The 19,969-nt window shown below is 45.8% G+C and overlaps 1 protein-coding gene across 1 annotated transcript; it reads left to right on the forward strand.

Moving 5' to 3' along the window:
* The first annotated feature begins 6,570 nt into the window (after window positions 1-6,570).
* On the forward strand, window positions 6,571-6,933 carry LOC142817576 (putative sodium-dependent multivitamin transporter). Its single transcript, XM_075894619.1, has one exon. It carries the CDS (start codon window positions 6,571-6,573, stop codon window positions 6,931-6,933), a length of 363 nt encoding a protein of 120 aa, XP_075750734.1.
* The last annotated feature ends 13,036 nt before the right edge of the window (window positions 6,934-19,969 follow it).

The raw sequence follows: 19,969 nt of genomic DNA on the forward strand, positions 1-19,969 counted from the left end.
TTCAAAACGGATTGCCTCCCTGTTTCGCCTGCGGGCTAAGGCTTCAGCGAAGTCCGCTCGATGGCTCGCCGCTCTTCGCCACCGCTACCATCGCGACAGAGCAAATTCCTAACAGTGGTTGGCAGCTTTGGGATACGATATCCTACGTTTGGCACGCCGGATCAGACCCCTGGAAGCTCGAGCTCGACCGACCTGATATCAGCGTTTGGATACACTGGTATACGCTACCCTGTTCTCATCGTTCGGCAAGCTGGGACAAGCAACCCCGGATCTCAACATTGGCAATTTGGACCGGATCCCTGAAGGCCTGACACTGTTCGACGGCAGCCACGAGTTGGACCATTGTCGGCTACTTTGGTTGGGTGAGTGCCCAACGTTTACTGTTCACTTCGCCAGACCTTTCTAGTACAGGCAGATGTTAGGAGATTGTTTTGAGCTTTTTGTTGGCTGTAATTCAATATTCACCCACTTTAAACCATGAGATTAGCTTTAGAGCACGGTGAATATCAATAGCAGAGCATCACGAGAAACGAGATCGCGATGGAGCAGTACCTTGTAAAGGACCTCCTCGAAATTTGTCGAGTCATGGGGATTTACACCAGGTCCGCTAAAACAAGGGAAGCGATTCTCGAGGTGATGCGGGCCGAGAATGTGACGGCCGAGGAAGCTGACGAGTTTTGGGAGCTCATCTGTGAGGAAAAGCAGAAGGCCGAAGAGCGAGAGGATAGAAGCCACGAACAATGAAAGGCCCAGAAAAGCCGCGAAGAGCTTGAAGCTCAAAGGCACGAACAGCAGAAGGCCGAAGAGTGAGAGGCTAGAAGTCACGAACAGTGGCAAGCCGAGGAGAGTCGAAAAAGGAGAGAGCATTCTCTCAGAATGAAAGAACTTGATCTTAAAATTCAAGCGCTTAAATGGGAGCGAGCGAAACACCAGCTCCACAACTTTCAGACAGGCGAGAACATTGCGCATTTTCTTGATAATTTTGAGGTTGTCTGCTGTAATGTTGGTGTTAGCCGCGACCTTTGGGGGGAGAAGCTCGCCACGCTGTTGCCACGCAAGATCGCGCATGTTTTGAATTGCTTACCCTTCGAGGAAGCGGGAGACTTCAGTCATGTTAGATATGCCTTGATAAGATATTTTTTCTTTCAAGTCATGCTGACGAGGAAAGTCGGAGCGATGAAAAGAAGGCTGAAGTGCCACGAAGGGCGCTAAAGGATGACGCCCGCCGAAAAGAGCGTGAGGATGAGGCGCGCCGTAAAGCGATGGAGGCTGAGGTCCGTCGTGTAGCGCTTGATGATGACGCTCGCCGGAAAGTGTTAGATCATGAGGACAGAAGGAAAGCGCAAGAGGCGGAGGCCCATCGCAAAGCGCGGGACGCCGATGCGCGTCAGAGAGAGCGAGATGAGGCGTGGCGTAAGGTGATCGAGGTGGAAGCGCGTGAAAATGAGGCTCGCCGAAGAGCGCTAGAAGTAGAAGCGTGTCGAGAAGCGCGTAAAGATAAGGCATGCCGAAAAGCTATGGAAGCTGAGGCCCATCGCGAAGCACAAGCCGCAGAAGTGTGCCAGAGAGAGCGGGACGCCGAAGAGAGTTGCGAGGCGCCGGAAATTGCGGCTCGTAAAAAGGTAGAAGACGCTGAAGTGCGTCGGATAGAGCCCGACGCTGAGGTGCATCGCGAGGAGTTTGGGGCCGAGGCCCATCGCACGCCTAAGGACGCCAAGGTGCATGATAAAGCGCTAGAGATGGAGCCGCTGCGCAGCGCACGCGATCAGGATGAATCGCGTCAAAGTGAGCATGAGGCCGACTCCGAAGGCCTGGGAACAAGGGCTATCTTGGAAAGGGAGACACCCTTACAAACTGAAGAGAAACCTCCGGGCGAGATAGTTAGCTTAAAAGGCATCGGGACTCCCGTTCTGTCACAGGCAGAGACAGCTAGCAATGGGCCCGAGGAAAACCTAGCTAACCACTCTAGAGTTTCAGAAGTACTATTTAGAGGCAGCACACTTGTGAGTAAGTGTGTCGAGACTGCCAGTATTGCGAGAAGTTCACACAGAAAGAGGCGTCGGCGTATGCGTAACGCGGTAAAGACGACTGATGACAAGCGCGCTAAAGCCGCTGTTAAGTGCCGTGGCGTTATCAGTCGAGACGCCAGGCTTAGGGCTAGGCGTAGGATCGCGAAAAGGTCCTCAGCGAAATGTTTGAAGCTCAGACTGTCACTGAGTTCAAGATTAGGCGGGAAGCGCGCTGAGAAAAACCGACTTTCAGTAAAATTCGGACGCCGAGGTCTTCGCCTGGTCTCATCTTTTTTCAATGCCGCGTAGAGGCAATCACAACGATAAGCATCGCGTGCGCCTGAGCTGTAACAAAGGCTGTCATTCCCCACCGTGGCGAGAGGGTCACTGGTCGAACCGGAGGGGTAAACGACGCAGTGCAGATGCCGCGTTCTTCGAGTTAAGTGGGTGTACGTCAAAAGTCGGTGCTACTAAGTTCGGCAAACAAGTTGGTTCGTCGCCCCATTGTCCGGCCCGCAACCCTCGAAAGCCGTGGAGTGCGCGACTCCCCAGAGTTCGTCTGAGAGAGTGCTGCCTTGCCAATACCAAGAGTGTACTTTGTGTTTAGTTTTGAGAATAACTTTTTCTTGTTATTCTCAAAACTTTTTCTTGTTATTCTCTATTCTTCTGTTATTCTCTTTTTCTTGTTTTTCTGCCAATGAGCAAGGAATGTGTCTAAATTTTTGTAAGTCTTACTTTCCTTGTCATCGGAGAAGCAGATATTCATGTTTGTTTGATTAATTTTGTTTTCATAATATTTCGAAAGCTAACAGTTAGTGTGTTATATTTTAACAGAGAAGGCATACTAAAAGCCTCTGTTTAAGATACCTTCTATGTTTTGCATTACGTGTTATTGCGCACGGCAGTGTAGGTTAACTTTGTTTTGTATAACGCACGCAAGTTTCATTCTTTCATTCTTATTTCATTCTTATTTCATAATTTTTATTCTTACTGTCTTATTTTTCAAGCGTGTTTTATCTTGTTTTGATCATATTGGCTGCGCGCATTGAAAAGAGAGCTTGTAGGAGGACGAACTTTGTTAAGTTGACAATATGACGCTTGCAGGCGACGCCAATGTGCGTGATTCAGGATTGCTCGGCGTAGTAAATTGTAGTTTCGGTGCTAAATTGAGCAATCCTCAGAAACTTCGATTGTCCAGAATCTGCGTAAATCACAATTGAGAATCGCTTGAAAACAAGAAAAAATCTGTTTGGTTTAGCGGTGTCATGCACTGACACTAAGCTAAAGGTGTGTCCGCATTGTGTATTCCTCCCGAGATTCGTTGCTCGTCATGCTATTTGTTAGCCCAGCGTAATCTCGAGGAAACATTTCGTTTCTGCTGGTCTGGCGACTTGATCAGCATTTGGAGGGTGCTTGCTTTTGTCAGAGTGGTTCGGCTTTGTGTTCGACTCCGTCGTTCAAGTGAACCTCTGCAGGCCTATGGAAGTCTCAACGGGCGGAGAGAGCGGAACGGCTACCGACGGTCAACCAGCATCCCTCCTTCCGAGCCGCGCTGACGGCTCAAAATTCCGAATGCATTGTCTGGCGGCGGGGATGTTGTTGTGCCACAAACATGTTCCTAGTTCGGGAGCACGTCTCACGAGATCGAGCCCTGTTCCGACAAACTGTCTCCCCCCCCCCCTCCCAGCGCTGCCTTCCGTGCAGAAGAACCGTGCAGTTCCGGGGATAACGTCGCTTCCTCCACCGAACCACCTTGCAGTTCCGGGTATGGCTGCGTCTCCTCAGCCGAGCCACTGTGCCGTTCCGGGGAACTGGTCTAGTAGAAGAGTCCTAAAACGCTATTTAAGGCCGTGCCGACCCATGTTAGGGGGATTTGGCCCCAGCCGACGTTGTCGTGCTGGCCGGCTCTGTACAAACGACAACCTGCTACAGTAAACGCTACTTTGGTTGCTGTTTTCAAAACGGATCGCCTCCCTGCTTCGCCTGCGGGCTAAGGCTTCAGCGAAGTCTGCTCGACGGCTCGCCGCTCTTCGCCACCGCTACCATCGCGACAGAGCGAATTCCTAACAGTGGTAACAAAATCAATCTGGTGTCATCATCCGTGCTTGCCTACTGGAGAAGCAATAAGCAAAATGATTCACTCTGTCGTCGGCACCGAGCCGCGGCCGCCAGTGACCAGTTGGAGTGTGTCGCCGGGGCAGGTGAAAGAAGCATCGCATATATTTTCTTCCACAGTAGGCGATATCTGCATGAGTAAAGTGCTGCCCGAATCGCCCACCTCATGCACCAACTGTTCTCAAAAATGTAGCGCGAAGCCGATACGAGGCAGACGGAAACAACAAGAGGCTGCCGGTGAGCACGAAGAAAACCCAGACGGTGGTCTTTCGTTGGAAGTATGCATACACCGCCCCGACCCGTAAGATAGCGGTCCCGTGTTTATTTGTGTCTGACATGACGACGAAATTCGCACAGAATATGTGTTCTGTGATCGCCAGCTGTGTTTCATCGGATAGCCGTGCTCCTCGAAAAGGCCTAGTACGCCGTCGGTAAGAAGCTTGTGTGCAGGCGTGCACCGCTCCTCTACGCCCGTTGTGATGAATACGTGCTGCTACTGTGTTTGTGCACCGTCGCTCAATGCAAATCATTGAGCTACCATGGTTTGTGCGTACTTAGGTATATTTTATGGACTTGTGCATCAGCAGTGCTAACACGCGCGGGGCCATGAGCCCGGTGTGCCAAGTAATTATTGGATACTCAAAAAGGTGAGATCGGGTAGATTTACAATAAAAGGTCGCTGTGACATTCAGTGCCCTGCAGCCCACCTTAAGTTTACGCTAGCACCTTCAACCGTTGTTGTTAATCAATGCAAAAAAGAGCTCCACTACCGGTGATACAGGGCCGGTCGAAAAGTTGTGCCTATATATACCGGATTGTCAAAGTGTAGTTGAGGAATGCGTGCAGTCTGTTCGAGTGTTGTATTATTCTGCATTTGTTGTTTGTGCGTGTTTGTCTGTATGTGAATCTTTGTGTCACCAATTCTGCCGTTTAATAAATTCAATCAATTCTGCTATTTAATAATTTTGTCAACTCTGGGCGAATGTACAAATCAATTTTTATTTTATTTACCACCGGAAATAACTCCCAGAAATCAGCTCAAAAACCTTGTGAAGGCAGTAAAAGTTTACTCTCTCTATACTCGCTCAAAACCTCACAGGGGTAAATAATTACTACTCTCCCTACGTTCAAAAACTCATTTAGCACGAGAGTAAATTTTTACCTCGATAGTAGGTGGAAAAAAAAAAACCCAGGAAAGGTAGTGCGCTAGAGGACAAATCATTTACCCAGTTTTTTAGGTTATTTCAGGTCATTTTTGTTTAGTGTGTACTGACCCGCGACGGCAGTCTTGTGGTTTCAGGGCTCAACTGCAGACACGCCAGTCGCGGGATCGAATACCGGCCTTGGCGGTCGTATTTTCAATGGAAGCGAAAACGCTTGGGGTCCATATGCTTAGATTTAGGTGGATGTGAAAGAAACTCAAGTAGTCAAAATTTTCGAATTTTTCTACTGCAACGCCTGTCATATAATGGTTTTCCGGCGTTAAACCATAGCAGTTTATATAATTATGAGAGTTCTTCACAGTGAGTCATTCATCACAAGCGTATATACTTCTTAGACATCTTGATTACCTCTAAAGCGACAGTATTTTTTTTTTCTGAGTTCTCGTTCCCTACGCTCGCGTCAGCATTCCTGGTGACGCAAGCGTACAAAATGAAAAAAAAAATTGTTTTGGGAATATCAGATTGAGCAACTTCACAATCCTACGTCAACTGGCCCCAAGTGGCACAGACATGCACTGAACGGACGCCCCAAGTACAGAAAATGCCAGTAAAATAAACAATGACACGTGGGAATAAAAGCCTGCCCAAGAATAAGCTTGCAGTTGTTTTATGCGCGAGCTCGCAGCTGTAGCATCGACTGACAGGTTCGCGAGTTCCTGTGCACAGCGTATTGAAACGCGTGGCCCTCACCTATAGATTACCGGGGACCTCATTTCGTGCGGCTTTCATAAACGCCATGCTGTGTTGTACTAAGTGCTCCTTTGTTTAGACAGGAGGAAGAACGGGCTCAAGAGTGTACGGGTAGTCGTAGTGGCAAGCTGCAGTGGCCATTAGAAGTGGTCACTTCTGATGTTACAGCCGGATACCATAGTAAACCTGCAGCCAACGAGTTGTTCCTCTGTAAGCGCTTAGAACTGTGATTGCGTTCTGAGAAATCGGCAACATACCAGTGGTGCATGTTCGCGGGCGTGCTAGTACACTACTCAATTCCGGAAGCTACCGCCACACGCACCGCCAACCCTGTTGCGCCATCAACATTTTGCCGTTCAACTGAAATAGAACGGTACAGCTGAAGGCGGGCTCAGCTAGACAGCTTCATCCGAGCGTCGAAGAACCTTAGTGATTGAGAGAATTCTCCGCCGATACCATCTTCGCTGCTCTATCCTCTCGGTACGAAAAAGGTTGAAATCATTCGCGTGGTGCAACAATAGTGACAGTCAGCCATGGCCGGGCTCATGGAGTACGTGGTCTCTGGAGTCGTCATTGCACTCAATTTCGGATTGGGGCTCTACTTCTCCCTGCGGCGTAAGGCTTTGGCCTCCGACACAACGACCGAAATGTTCCTGGGCAGCAGGGCGCTAGGTTCGTTTCCACTGGCAGCGTCGCTAGTAGCGAGTGCCATATCCTCCGTCTCCTTGGTGGGCTTCACGGGACACTTCTACGCGTACGGTTTTCATCTCATGTGGCACGGCCTGAATACCCTGGCCATGGCACCCGTGGTCGCATTCCTGTTTCTTCCAGTGTTCTACGGGCTTCGCGTCACGTCGCTGTTCGAGGTAAGGGCATTCCCGGTATCGAAGAATTGAGTAGCTGCATTCACGAGAAAGATCTCTAGGCTCTTTTCGTTAAGGGTATTTGAGATCGCGAATGAACGAGTTATGACCAACAATGATCAAACAACAAATAAGCAGAAGAAAACATGACTAAATATTTACAAAGTCCACTGTTGGGCTGGTTGATTTTATTAGGGATAAAGAAAAGGTACGTGCAACGCAAAGAAACGAAAACAAACAAAGAGACATAAATCAACCGACCAGTCTGGGACATTTCTGTATCTTCTCGGCGCATTTTTTTGTGAAATACAACTCGAACGCACATCAGTTACACGAACTATAGAGTTTCAAGAACAGTTTGTTTTTTTTTCTTAAATCGCATAGAGAAATTTCATTTACCCAATGCGAACTCAATTCAGTTACACAGCATTTAGTGCAACCAAGTACACGTTGTTGGGTTAGTCATTTCATATTTATACGCAAGCCACACTTGTGGCTATTTGGCGCAAAGAAATAACAAGGGAAGGTTCAAGAGGTACTCCTATTGACCGTTCCTTGGCTATTTCCTTGCGTGAAATAGCTGCAACTGTGACTTGTATTTCATATTCAATACAAAGCACATTTCAGTGCAACGAGCGTAATTCGCGACATTATTCAGTGGTGCCAAGCCATTTTGGTCAATTCAACTACTAAAATAGTGCTTTATGTAGCATAGTTCTACTGCGGCTTTCTAAAGCTTTCACTGCAGCTTTGACAGCGGCACGTCAACAAATTCATTAGTGGAGGTGGCAATTCTACTTTTTACCACCTGAAAAAAAAAAAGCAGGCCCGGTTCACTTTGAACTTCATTTGCTCCTCACTTTTTTTAGTAGTCAGCCCAGTCCATAGGCGCATCGACAAATGCAGCCTAAGCCCAATATCCGGGTGCCCGTTATGAGGGCCAAACTCAAGCGCATGCCACTGAACAAAAATCTGGGTGTTTTGTGTAAAAGCAGTGTTGCGTTTGGGGAAACCTTAGGCCTTTATTTCGCAGCAGAGTGTTCGGCTACAGAAGGTTCAGGAGAGCTTAGATAATAAGACTTCATTTGTGACGACTGCAGTCGTAAGGGCTTAAGTGAAGTTTGCTGGATTATTCAAAATATTATCACTATACATGCTTATGCATTGGGAGATCATTTAGACTCGAACCAAAAGATTTGAAGAAGCCCGACGTTTTGAAACCGACCTTGTTCCTTCCTCAGGGGTAACTGCGGAGACTATGAGCAGCGGCGTCTTCAAAGCACTCGCGGGGCGGATAGCGACTGCCCTCTTTCTCTCGTTTTCCCGTGGAGTACAGCCCATGTGCATACACCAGGGGAAGGGTTCCGAGAGCGTTTGATGTTGTGCTTTCAAGGATGGCCGCCGCATCGAAATTTATCTGGTCATCTAACGTCTCTGCATGTTCGGCGACTGCGCTGCGCTCTTTGTTGAGCTTCCGCACATCGTTGGCGTGTTGCCTCAGTCGTTCCGGTAGGTTTTTCGTCTCGCCGATTACGAAGAGAGACACTTGGTGCACGGAATTTCGTAAACAACACCGGGGTTCCTGTCAATTGTTGGCCGGTCTTTCGGGCATGGGAGGAGGCGGCCCACCGTACACGAAGGCACGTGCGCGATGCGAACCCCTTGCTTCTTGAAGATCCGCGCCAACATTGCGCTGGTTCCCTGAAGGTATGGAACCGGTACGCGTTTCGGGGGGCTGCCAATTAGGTTTGATTGGGGTTTTCGTATCCTCTGTTGCTCTGCGCAGCGGGTGGCGGCTCAAATGAAATTTTTTGGGTATCCGTTTTTTCTGAGGTCCGCAATTACGCGGGCCTCTTCTTTCTTTCGCTCTGTGTCATTGGAGCATAAGTTCTTACCTCTCGAATCACAACCAAGGCCTTGTGGCAGGCGGGGTGAAAAGAATCAAATTGAAGGTAGCAGCCAGTGTGCGTTGGCTTCCTATGAACGGAGAACTCCAGGCTGTTGCGCCTTCTTGCCACCTGGACGTGGAGAAAGAGTAGGCAGTGGTCGCTTTCACACTCGGTTGTGAATTATATGGCTGGGTGCACGGAATTTAGGTGTTGAAAACTTCAGACAACACCGACAGTGGTAATCAATGATGTGGGGAGTGCGAATAAGGAAGGTTGTTATGCCTCTTTCAATTCCCCGCAATGTTACGAGGCACGTAGATGTAGGACACAGTAAACACAAGTAGAAATGTTATGCACACTGTGGTATCTGGGTAAGATGCAAGTATCTAGTTTATAGAGGCCATAACGACGGCACCGCTAACGTTTGGAATACCAGCCCTAGTAGTGGCATGAATGTGTATTGTGCCGTACATGACTTCCATGTCATGATATTCATGTTTGCACTTGGCACTTGGGTTTGTCGTCCATTCACGTCACGTAATACTTAATTTGGTATATGTGATGCGAGAATAACGGCCATCAGGGCGCTATGAGCATATCATGTAGTCATTGTTAATATGACACGCAAATGATGATTAATATGTTGGGATGTGTCACTTGCCTTTGTCGTCCACTCACGTCACGTAACACCAAGTTTGGTATATGATAAGCTAGCGAAACGGCCATAAGCGGACCATGAAAGTAGCATGTAGTCATCTTTTACATAACATGCATATCATGATTATCATGTTTGCCCCGTCATATACCTTCGTCGTTCATTCACGTCCCACAATATCAAATTTGGTATATGTGAAGCTAGCGAAACAGCCGTGAGCGCGTCATGGGCGTGGTATAGAGTCACGCTCTTACCTGACACGAATGTCATGTTTATACTGCTTGCACCAGTCATGTACCTTCCTCATCTATTTATGTCACAGCGAGCGCACCATGAATGTGGCGTGCAGGCATGACTTACATGACATGCATGTCATGATTTCCATGTTAGGGTATTTCACTTATGTTCCCCATGCAGTCATACTATGCCATATCAGTTTTGCAATATGTCATGTTAACGCCCCGCCGCGGTTGTCTAGTGGCTAAGGTACTCGGCTGCTGACCCCTAGGTCGCGGGATCGAATCCCGGCTGCGGCGGCTGCATTTTCGATGAAGTCGGAAGTGTTGTAGGCCCGTGTGCTCAGATATAGGTGCATGTTAAAGAACCCCAGGAGGTCTAAATTTCCGGAGCCCTAACGTTTCGGAACGTTAAACACCACATATCAATAAATCAATATGTCATGTGAACGAAACCACCACAAGAGCAGCAAGACCATGAAATGTAAATCATGATATTCATTACATACATGGCCTGATTTTTATATTATTACTATTCACTTATGCTCGCCATACACGGAGGTTATGCCCTAAACATTTTGGTATAGATGTCATCATTGAAAGGTCCTGGAGAGCTAAAGTCGCAGGTGGCTAGATAAATAGATAGATATATTCTTAGTGGAATGCTGGCTAGAATACACGCCAGTTGGCAGGAAATCAATTCAAATATGGCCGCTTATAGACAGTTAGTTACGTGGATGCGTAGCCGTGTCCCAGAGTAACCAGCCCAATTCGAAGTGTTGTTCAGTATAGACGGGACATAGATTAGCCGGGATATTAGGTCAAGTTTTTCTGGCTTGGTACGGCCTGCGGTTACGTGTGACATTTCTGTAGGCGGCCTGGTCCTGACGCGGTTGCGTAAAAAAGTATTATTTACGAATTCGAGAGCGGTTTCTCACCGATAATGTGGTGGATACTTGACTCTAGGTTATTGTAAAACCATTAGTGTCCCAGTCACCTACATCAAACCAGACTAAACACTGGAATCTAACTCGGGACCGCATGCACGTGAAGCATGTCTTACCGATCAAACCACAGCACCACCACATGCAGGAGAGTTTTTTACGGGGATATATATCTACCAAGTGTCTTTTTGCGAACCATCGGCAGAACCTTTGAATAATATGTGGGGTTTAACGTCCCAAAACCACCATATGATCATGACAGACGCCGTAGTGGAGGACTTCGGAAAGTTCGACCACCTGGAGTTATTAAACGTGCACCCAAATCTAAGCACACGGGCCTACAGCAATGGCGGAACCTTCAAAATTTCTTGTGACATATGCATTTGTTTGGGCATGCATTTGATCAGCGAATAGTTTGTACGGCTTCATCAACTCGTGACAACCACGGTGAGTGCTTTCGGTTCCAACTTTGGTTCGCGGTGCGCCGTTCTGCAAGAACGATTAACGTGTTTTCGGGCGTTGTTTTAGAGCTTCCCCGTGAACCGGGGGTGTTTCGGTCACCGAAGTTCACGGATACCAGCGCTAAGAGGTGGTGTTCAGCAGCAAAACCTACTCATGTTTCGCTTATTTGTATCGTGAGGTATAGGCGGGCCAGTACCAGCAGCCTATTCTCAGCTGTGTAATGACAATGCGATATCACAGGTAAACGTTGGATGAGTATTTTAGCGTGCCTACTCTGACATTTGCATTTAGCACGCGTGAACTGCCGCGAGCTGCACACTGGGGCCGCAGCGCCTTTTTAGCATTTTGACGATTACTTACTCGAACAATTAGTATTTATGGGCAGTGTTTCATGATATAGTGTGGTTTTTACTCATTTTAAGTCTTTAACTCATCCCTTTTAATGGAAGTGGCTATTCTTACATTTATTAAACATCACACCACTGTTCAAGTGAATGCTGAAACTTCGCGCCAAGGTCAAGTATGACGTACAAAAATTAGCGATGGACAGGTATACGTCTCCCTCCAAATAAATAATGCTTCTGCACATCTCTTTCGCGAACGTCCGCGAGCAGTTGGGGTCAAGAAATAGTGCAGAACGAACTTGAAAAGTTTTATTGTTACTGCATGCAGTTGCTCTTTAGAACATGAGGATTTTTTGTATCTGGTACATTATCTCCACAGCACTACACTGGTTGTTTTGGTCAGGGTTCACTGTTACAAATCAGTGTTGGAATATGAGAACTGTACTTATTATTAAAAAGCGTAAGCAAATGTTGGTGGCCCGCGCTCTCCTGCTGTCTTCTGCATTTAACTTCAGACTTCTGTCTTGATGTTCAAGTTCATCATCAAATACTCCACCACTAATCAAACATCGACCAACCAATTTTCAATTTTGATCCTTCTCTGTCTCATTCCGTTTGTTTCTTGTTTGGCGTACTTTCTAAAATCATTAGTTTAGCTTGTTTGTAGAACACGAGAATCAGCACACATAGAGCAGTGTTTCATTAAACTGTTGCGCATGCACTAAAGCATGGCCGCACCGCGAACACGTAACTTCTCAGCTTCTGGTGTTCTTGCCTCTGTTTTCTTTTTCTTTTTAAAGACGATAGTCTTTTTTGGGGACCTTCAAAACAAAACTTTTCATCTGTCTGTACATTTGTCTGTTTGTTCACCCTTAACAGTTCAGGGTACTCTGAAGAGCACCTCCCGTTGCTCCAAACGGCCGGCCCCGCCCGCAGCGCCCACCAATGTTGCTCAAGATTCAGCGTTCATAATTGTGCAACTGTCAATTGAGAAGCAAATATTGCGCATATTTTAGACACCATAAGAACACGAATATATTCTGTATGTGTGTCTTTTACTAGAAAATACATACATAAGAAATTCTATGGACTGTAGCGTTTATCACGCTGCACTGACCACGCAACGTATGCACGAAAAGGCGAGTGTTTCCAAAGCTTTGCTAAGACGACACGGTGGTGGCACCTACCCGTCGCCTTGCGTTCTACACCTTATCACCTCTGAGACGGGCGCGCACGCCCGTCTCAGAGCCCCGCGTTACGTTTTCCAGGATAACGGCCAGATAGCGCTCATGTCGCACGTGTGACGTGACTTGATGCAATCGTTCTCCTCCGCTGCACGCTCGAGGCACTCTAACACAGCGCCTCCAGAATACCATTCACCAATTTCCTTGCGCAGAACATCAAATAGATGTTTTCTTCTCTCTCTCCACACGCAAGACTATCGTCTTTCGATGACATTTGCAATGTAATGCAGATACGGGACCAATTTTTTCCCTCCTTCACGTGCGCTCGCCAGAGGACCTGAGCGGGCGCGCGTCTCAATTTTTTCTCCTTCCCCCCCTCCCCCCCCCCAACACTCCCCCTTCACCGTTCATGGTTCAGTCATAGCCGACGATTCGGTGCAGCTTCGGCGCATCTTCGGCGCATCCTTTCGCTTCCCTCTCAAGCGCGTCCGCGTGTGGGGCCGCATACGCACTTCGGTCGCTTATCAACGATTGCTATAGGCGGCATTTCTCAATTTTGAGGCCGCCTAAAGAAAGTCACGTATATCTCTCTTTGTCGGGCTATCCACAGCCGTGATAATAGACAGCATAGAAGCGTGCCGCCTATATTCCGCCCGTTATGCGGCAGCTGACTAAGAGTGTAGATAGATAGATAGATAGATAGATAGATAGATAGACAGATAGATAGATAGATAACACCCAAGTTTTCTAAGGAATGCTTCGCATTTAAAAGCTTGTAAACACTTGAGCTTCGCTGTTAAGTGCCCGGTAGTGTGACCAGGCTGCGTTTTCGACGTCTTTAACCACTTCGAAAGGAAAAAAAAAACGTTTGTGCCCGTTAAATTGTTCATTTTAGAATATTCTTGAATATATACTGTACAGACAATAGCGAATCGCCCACAACGCAACGATATTTTTATTCGCGAATACGTAAAGTACCACATCTGTGAAATGCTAGGGTTGTGAAATGCTAAAGTTACGCCACACAGCGGAACATTGCATAATGGGTGGGCTGATGTAAACTGCCAACTTGTTGCACATTGCGCATACATCCATGCCTGGTGCAACCCCAAGATTATGCCACGAAATACAGAGTTCCCAAAGATGACTACTCCCACAACACGCCATTTCTAGAGCGTTTTCTCTCACGCAGCATCGACAAGCATTGACGTGGCTTCGTCGTTGAACGCCTGCTTGTGACGCAGTAAGCCAGGGTTGAACTCTCATTAGTTCTGAACTGAAAGTATGTATGTGACATTTATGAAGGTGATTCATGAAGAATGATTTACTAATCAGTTATGTACTTGGAGCTTTTCTGCGAGTAATGGCCGCCGCTTGGACCAGCCCAGTTAGAGAATGATGACAGCCAGCCCGTTTATTGAGCACCTATACATTGTACATAGCTGTTTTGCACTTTCAAGCTGCTCCCTGATTTCGCTGCTTTTTTGGCTGGTACGCCAAAACCGCGCAATGGAGCTGAGCATCCCTGCAACGTAGCCTCAAATAAGCAATGGCGAGTGACATCTGAGGGCATTTTTGTAATTTTAAATGCGAAGCATTTCTTTGCGAATTTCGGCGACATTGGGCGTATCTATCTATCTATCTATCTATCTATCTATCTATCTATCTATCTATCTATCTATCTATCTATCTATCTATCTATCTATCTATCTATCTATCTATCTATCTATCTATCTATCTATCTATCTATCTATCTATCTATCTATCTATCCATCTATCTATCTATCTATCTATCTATCTATCTATCTATCTATCTATCTATCTATCTATCTATCTATCATTCTATCTATCTATCTATCTATCTATCTATCTATCTATCTATCTATCTATCTATCTATCTATCTATCTATCTATCTATCTATCTATCTATCTATCTATCTATCTAGCCGCCTACAGCATTTAGCTAAACTGGCCAATCGGATAGTGGTATCGATGCCAAACTTGGTATGGCATAACATGACTGTATGAAGATCATATATTACTAGTCAGAAAAATCATGGCATGTATGTCATGAATGTCAAGATGTACATTTCACAGTCCTGCAGCTCTTACGGTGGTTTCGTAAACATGGCATGTTGCAAAACTGGCTTGGTATGACATAATTACATGGCAAACACAAGCGACAAACCCTAACATGAAAATCACGACACGTGTGCCATGTAACAACATGACTACACGCCACGCTCATGATGCACTCGCGGCCGTTTCGCTAGCTTCACATGTACCAAACTTGGTATAACGGGACGTGAACGGACGACGTAGGTAAATGACACATCCAAACATGATAATCACGACATGCGTGTCACGTAACAAAATGACTACAAGCCACACTGATGCGCTCGCGGCCGTTTCGCTAGCTTCAGATATGCCCAATTTTGTATTACGTGACGCCAATGGATCACGAAGGTATGTGACTGGTGCAAAAGTGATAATTATAAGATGCGTGTCATGTGAGAACATGACTACATGCCCCAGCAAAGGCGCCAATACATTTAGACGTGACACGGTGCGCGTGCTCGTCGGTGTTCATTTTGTCACGTCCCGTCGGCCTTGCCGCGCAAGGGGCCGGTCCTGCTATACACTCGCAAGCGCACGCCGCACTCCGTTATTTTGACGCATGCGTGTTTCAGTGTGTCTGGCATCCCTCCGTTACGAAAAGAGGGAGACGCAGTGTTGTCTGGGTAACGCATCGGTGTGAGATGACAATGTCGCATTTCGCGCTGGTTGATGTCGGGCTCCTTTCTCCTAATACATCAGAAAGGAGATGACAAGGACTTGAAGAATTACAGGCCGATCAGCTTGCTCTCTGTAGTATACAAGCTATTTACAAAGGTAATTGCTAACAGAGTAAAGAAAACAATAGAATTCAATCAACCAAAGGAACAAGCAGGATTTCGAACAGGCTACTCAACAATTGACCACATTCATACTATCAATCAGGTAATAGAGAAATGCTCAGAGTATAACCAACCCCTATACATAGCCTTCATAGATTACGAAAAGGCGTTTGATTCAGTAGAAATATCAGCCGTCATGCAAACACTGCGGAATCAGGGCGTAGATGAAGTATATATAAACATTCTGGAAGAAATCTACAGAGGATCAACTGCTACCATAGTGCTTCATAAAGAAAGCAACAGAATACCAATCAAGAAGGGTGTAAGGCAGGGGCACACAATTTCCCCAATGCTATTTACCGCGTGCTTACAGGAGGTTTTCAGAAGCCTAGAATGGGAACAGTTAGGGATAAGAGTCATTGGAGAATATCTTAGTAACCTGCGCTTCGCCGATGACATTGCATTGCTGAGTAACTCGGGGGACGAATTGCAACTCATGATTACGGAGTTAGACAAGGAGAGCAGAAAGGTGGGTCTTAAAATTAATCTGCAGAAAACGAAAGTAATGTACAACAACCTCGGCAAGGAGCAGCGCTTCGAGATAGGTAATAGTGCACTTGAAGTTGTGAAAGACTATGTCTACTTAGGGCAGGTAATAACCGCAGAGCCGAACCACGAGATTGAAGTAACTAGAAGAATAAGAATGGGGTGGAGCACATTCGGCAAGCACTCTCAAATTATGACAGGTAGTTTGCCACTATCCCTCAAGAGGAAGGTATATAACAGCTGTATCTTGCCGGTACTTAGCTACGGAGCAGAAACCTGGAGACTTACAAAGAGGGTTCAGCTCAAATTGAGGACGACGCAGCGAGCAATGGAAAGAAAAATGGTAGGTGTAACCTTAAGAGACAAGAAGAGAGCAGAGTGGATTAGGGAACAAACGGGGGTTAAGGATATCATAGCTGAAATCAAGAAGAAGAAATGGACATGGGCAGGGCATGTAGCACGTAGACAGGATAACCGCTGGTCATTAAGGGTAACTGACTGGATTCCCAGAGAAGGGAAGTGGGTTAGGGGGAGACAGAAGGTTAGGTGGGCAGATGAGATTAAGAAGTTTGCGGGTATAAATTGGCAGCAGCAAGCACAGGACCGGGTTAACTGGCGGAACATGGGAGAGGCCTTTGTCCTGCAGTGGACGTAGTCAGGCTGATGATGATGATGATGATGATGATGATGATGATGATGTCGGGCTGTACTAACGGATGCTGGTCGAACGTGGCGTCAGACTACAGAGTGCTCGTGTTTTGCTAACGTAGCGTCGCTGTGCCCAGCGTGCTCGTGCGTCAACGCTACCTTGGAGTATAATGGACCCTTCATGATGCGCTCGCGGCCGTTTTTCTAGCTCCACATATACCAAATTTTGTGTTACGTGACGTCGATAGATGACGAAATATATGACTGGTGCAAAAATAATAATTCTGACATGCGTGTCATGTAAGAACATGACAACATACCACGCTCATCGCATGCTCACGGCCGTTTTGCTAGCTCGAAATATACTGATTTTGGTATCCCGTGACGTGGATAGATGACGATGGTAAAGAACACATCCAAACATAATAATCATGACACGGAAGTCATATACGGCATCATTTACCTCAATTTCGTAACGTTGTGCTAATTTTAAAGTGACATATCAACATTTCTCCTTCGTGCTTCGCATATGATTGATTCCCTCCGAACGTGGGATCTGCTAGTTTTCTTTTTCTTCGAACCAGTGAGACTCAGAGTTAAGGCATAGCTTTGTGTGCGTGCGCGCTTAGCGTACGACGCGAAAGTAGCATACGATATTTGTAATGATTGGTTCTAAGCCCGAGACATATTCACCGACAATATTCATAGGGTTTCTGGCGTACGCATTAGCCGTCAGTTTGGTCTTTTCTTTTTTAGAGGTGGCTTAATAACTAGCCTGCACATGAAAAAAGCATGCATACTATGATGATCAGGTGCTTCAATGAACAACTGAATAATTTGTATGCATCTTTTTTTTGCAGTATATCCGAATGCGATTTAATTCGGCTATTTCCTTGGTGGCATGTGGAATCTACCTTTTGTTCACGGTAAGTCGAACTATTCAATTCAAATAGTTTTAATTCGTGTCACGATGTCCTATTAGGGAATCAATATTTTACTTTCAGAGTAGAGAGCTATTGACGATATATGCAGGCATAATGTCTTTTGTGATGTTTGATAAATGTAGAGTAAAAAGAATGTCTAAGAAGTTTCCATTAGCAACATTTATACTATTGAACACAATATTGCAACGTGGCCGTGTCGTTCATGAAGACAGCAGACTGTATATCGGATATTAAACTGTTTATTTAGCCAAAATTGCGGCCGGGAAACAAAAAAAAATGGATTAAAGCAGCACACTGACATTGATAGCGGCAAAGAGAGCATTGGCTTTCGATCAATTTTCAAGTGGTGACGCGCGTCGGCATTTATACATGTACCGTCGAATATTCTGTTTTTATCACTAGCGGCCGCGTATATTCACGAATAATCTGTATTTTCACGTTATGCCGTTCTCTTGACAAGATGATCGACTAGAAAGTCGAAGCTTTTATAACACCGAGTCGCGGTTGGCGCTGGTCGTAGCTGAAATTCCTTGGGTGCGTAAAATTGTAAACTGAATACAGCAATAGCGAGATAAGGAATGTGCGTGGCAATAGATACACAAAGCAGAGGGCACGCTTCTGTTGTGACCATGTCAGCGTTAAAGGGTATTGCTAAACAGAAAACTTCATCAAGACCCTGGAGCAGCACCATCTTATTAACACATATACATATTCGATACCATCCTGACTAGTGAGAATTACTCTTGGAAGAACACGACCACATGGTTTAAAGCTATACAAAGCTAACAGCATAATGAACAAGATGGAGTTTGTGGTGAAGCTATCAGGGTTTAAGAGCACTTAAGAATGATAATTTTGCAAACTTCTTTTTGGGTCAAATATCTTTCAGCATTTTGAATTCCTCTATACCTTAAAAACTATAACGCCGACTAAGATGAATTCGCGTCAAAATAAACAATAACCTATATTCTTTTGGACCGTGCATTCATCTCCACAGCTTGATCATACTGTTAAAGCGACTGAATCAATACAATGGGCAAAACTAGCGAAGCCACTTAGCATTCGCCGCCCACTCGACTAGACTGCGCACTCGCTCTTAGTAAATAAACTTTTAAGGAGTCGACAGTAGTTATATAAAGGCATTCTGAATACGACGTTACCTTAACTGCCACACTCTTCGAAAAGGTGAGGCTGAAGCATCTTCGCAGTATTTTTTTTAACTAGAACTCACTATGACCGTATGTCAAGTGTAACGCCTATATTGAACCTTGCAGTTAAACACAGCTCATTTAATGAAAAAGCCGTACTTCACTGTTAAATGTAGGTGATTTCATGTTGAAGACTCGCGAAAAAAAAAACTATGCAGCACCTTCTGTTACCGTATTCGAAGAGTTCGTAATCACGCTGGAGTATGCTTTTTAGGAGGCTGCTTTGCTCAAAATGACCACAATCAAGATAGATCATGGTTGCGGAATCAAACCACGCTGAGCCATTATACCCATTGCGATTACTGAAAGATACAAATTTATCTAATACAATCAGCAAAAGATATAATCGTAAAGAGCAGTATCGATCTCTGCATCAGTGGCGCTTGATTACACACTCTTTACTTACACAACCTTTATCCATAGACAAATTACTGTGTTCAAATCACGGGATACGCAGATACTCACTTGAAGAGTGGAAGCAGATGTCGATTAGCTGTACGGCCCTTATGTATATATATATATATATATATATATATATATATATATATATATATTTATATATATTCTGTGGATAAAGGTTGTGTAAGTAAAGAATGTATTATCAAGCGCCACTAATGCAGAGATCGATACTGCTCTTTACGATAATATATATATATATATATATATATATATATATATATATATATATATATATATATATATATTTGAAAGCAGCGATGGCGTAGTGGTTAGAGCATCCGCCTCACATGCAAAAGGTCCGTGGTTCGAATCCCAGTGACGCGCAGCTCCCGACCGCATTAAAAAAAATCCGCGTGGTGATGGAACTGGATTACGAGGCCTGGGGTGCGGCCTCACCAGGTAACAACCACCGGGAACGCACTCCTTCACCAGAGAAGGATTGGCCACCCTAGTGCTGTATCTGGCCACTACCTCCCACATGCATGCGTCAAATAACTCATGTTCCTCAGTCCCCAGCAGCTGCGAAGCAACTGACCACGGCGGCGGTCAGATCTGCAACGCAGCAGAGGGTGCTAAGAATCTCTGGATCCGGACAGGCTGCCATTAGAACCTGAACTTGGCAACGTTCAACGCTAGAACCTTATGTAGTGAGG

Source organism: Rhipicephalus microplus, chromosome 5 (genome assembly GCF_043290135.1).
Source record: "Rhipicephalus microplus isolate Deutch F79 chromosome 5, USDA_Rmic, whole genome shotgun sequence".
Taxonomy (NCBI): domain Eukaryota; kingdom Metazoa; phylum Arthropoda; class Arachnida; order Ixodida; family Ixodidae; genus Rhipicephalus; species Rhipicephalus microplus.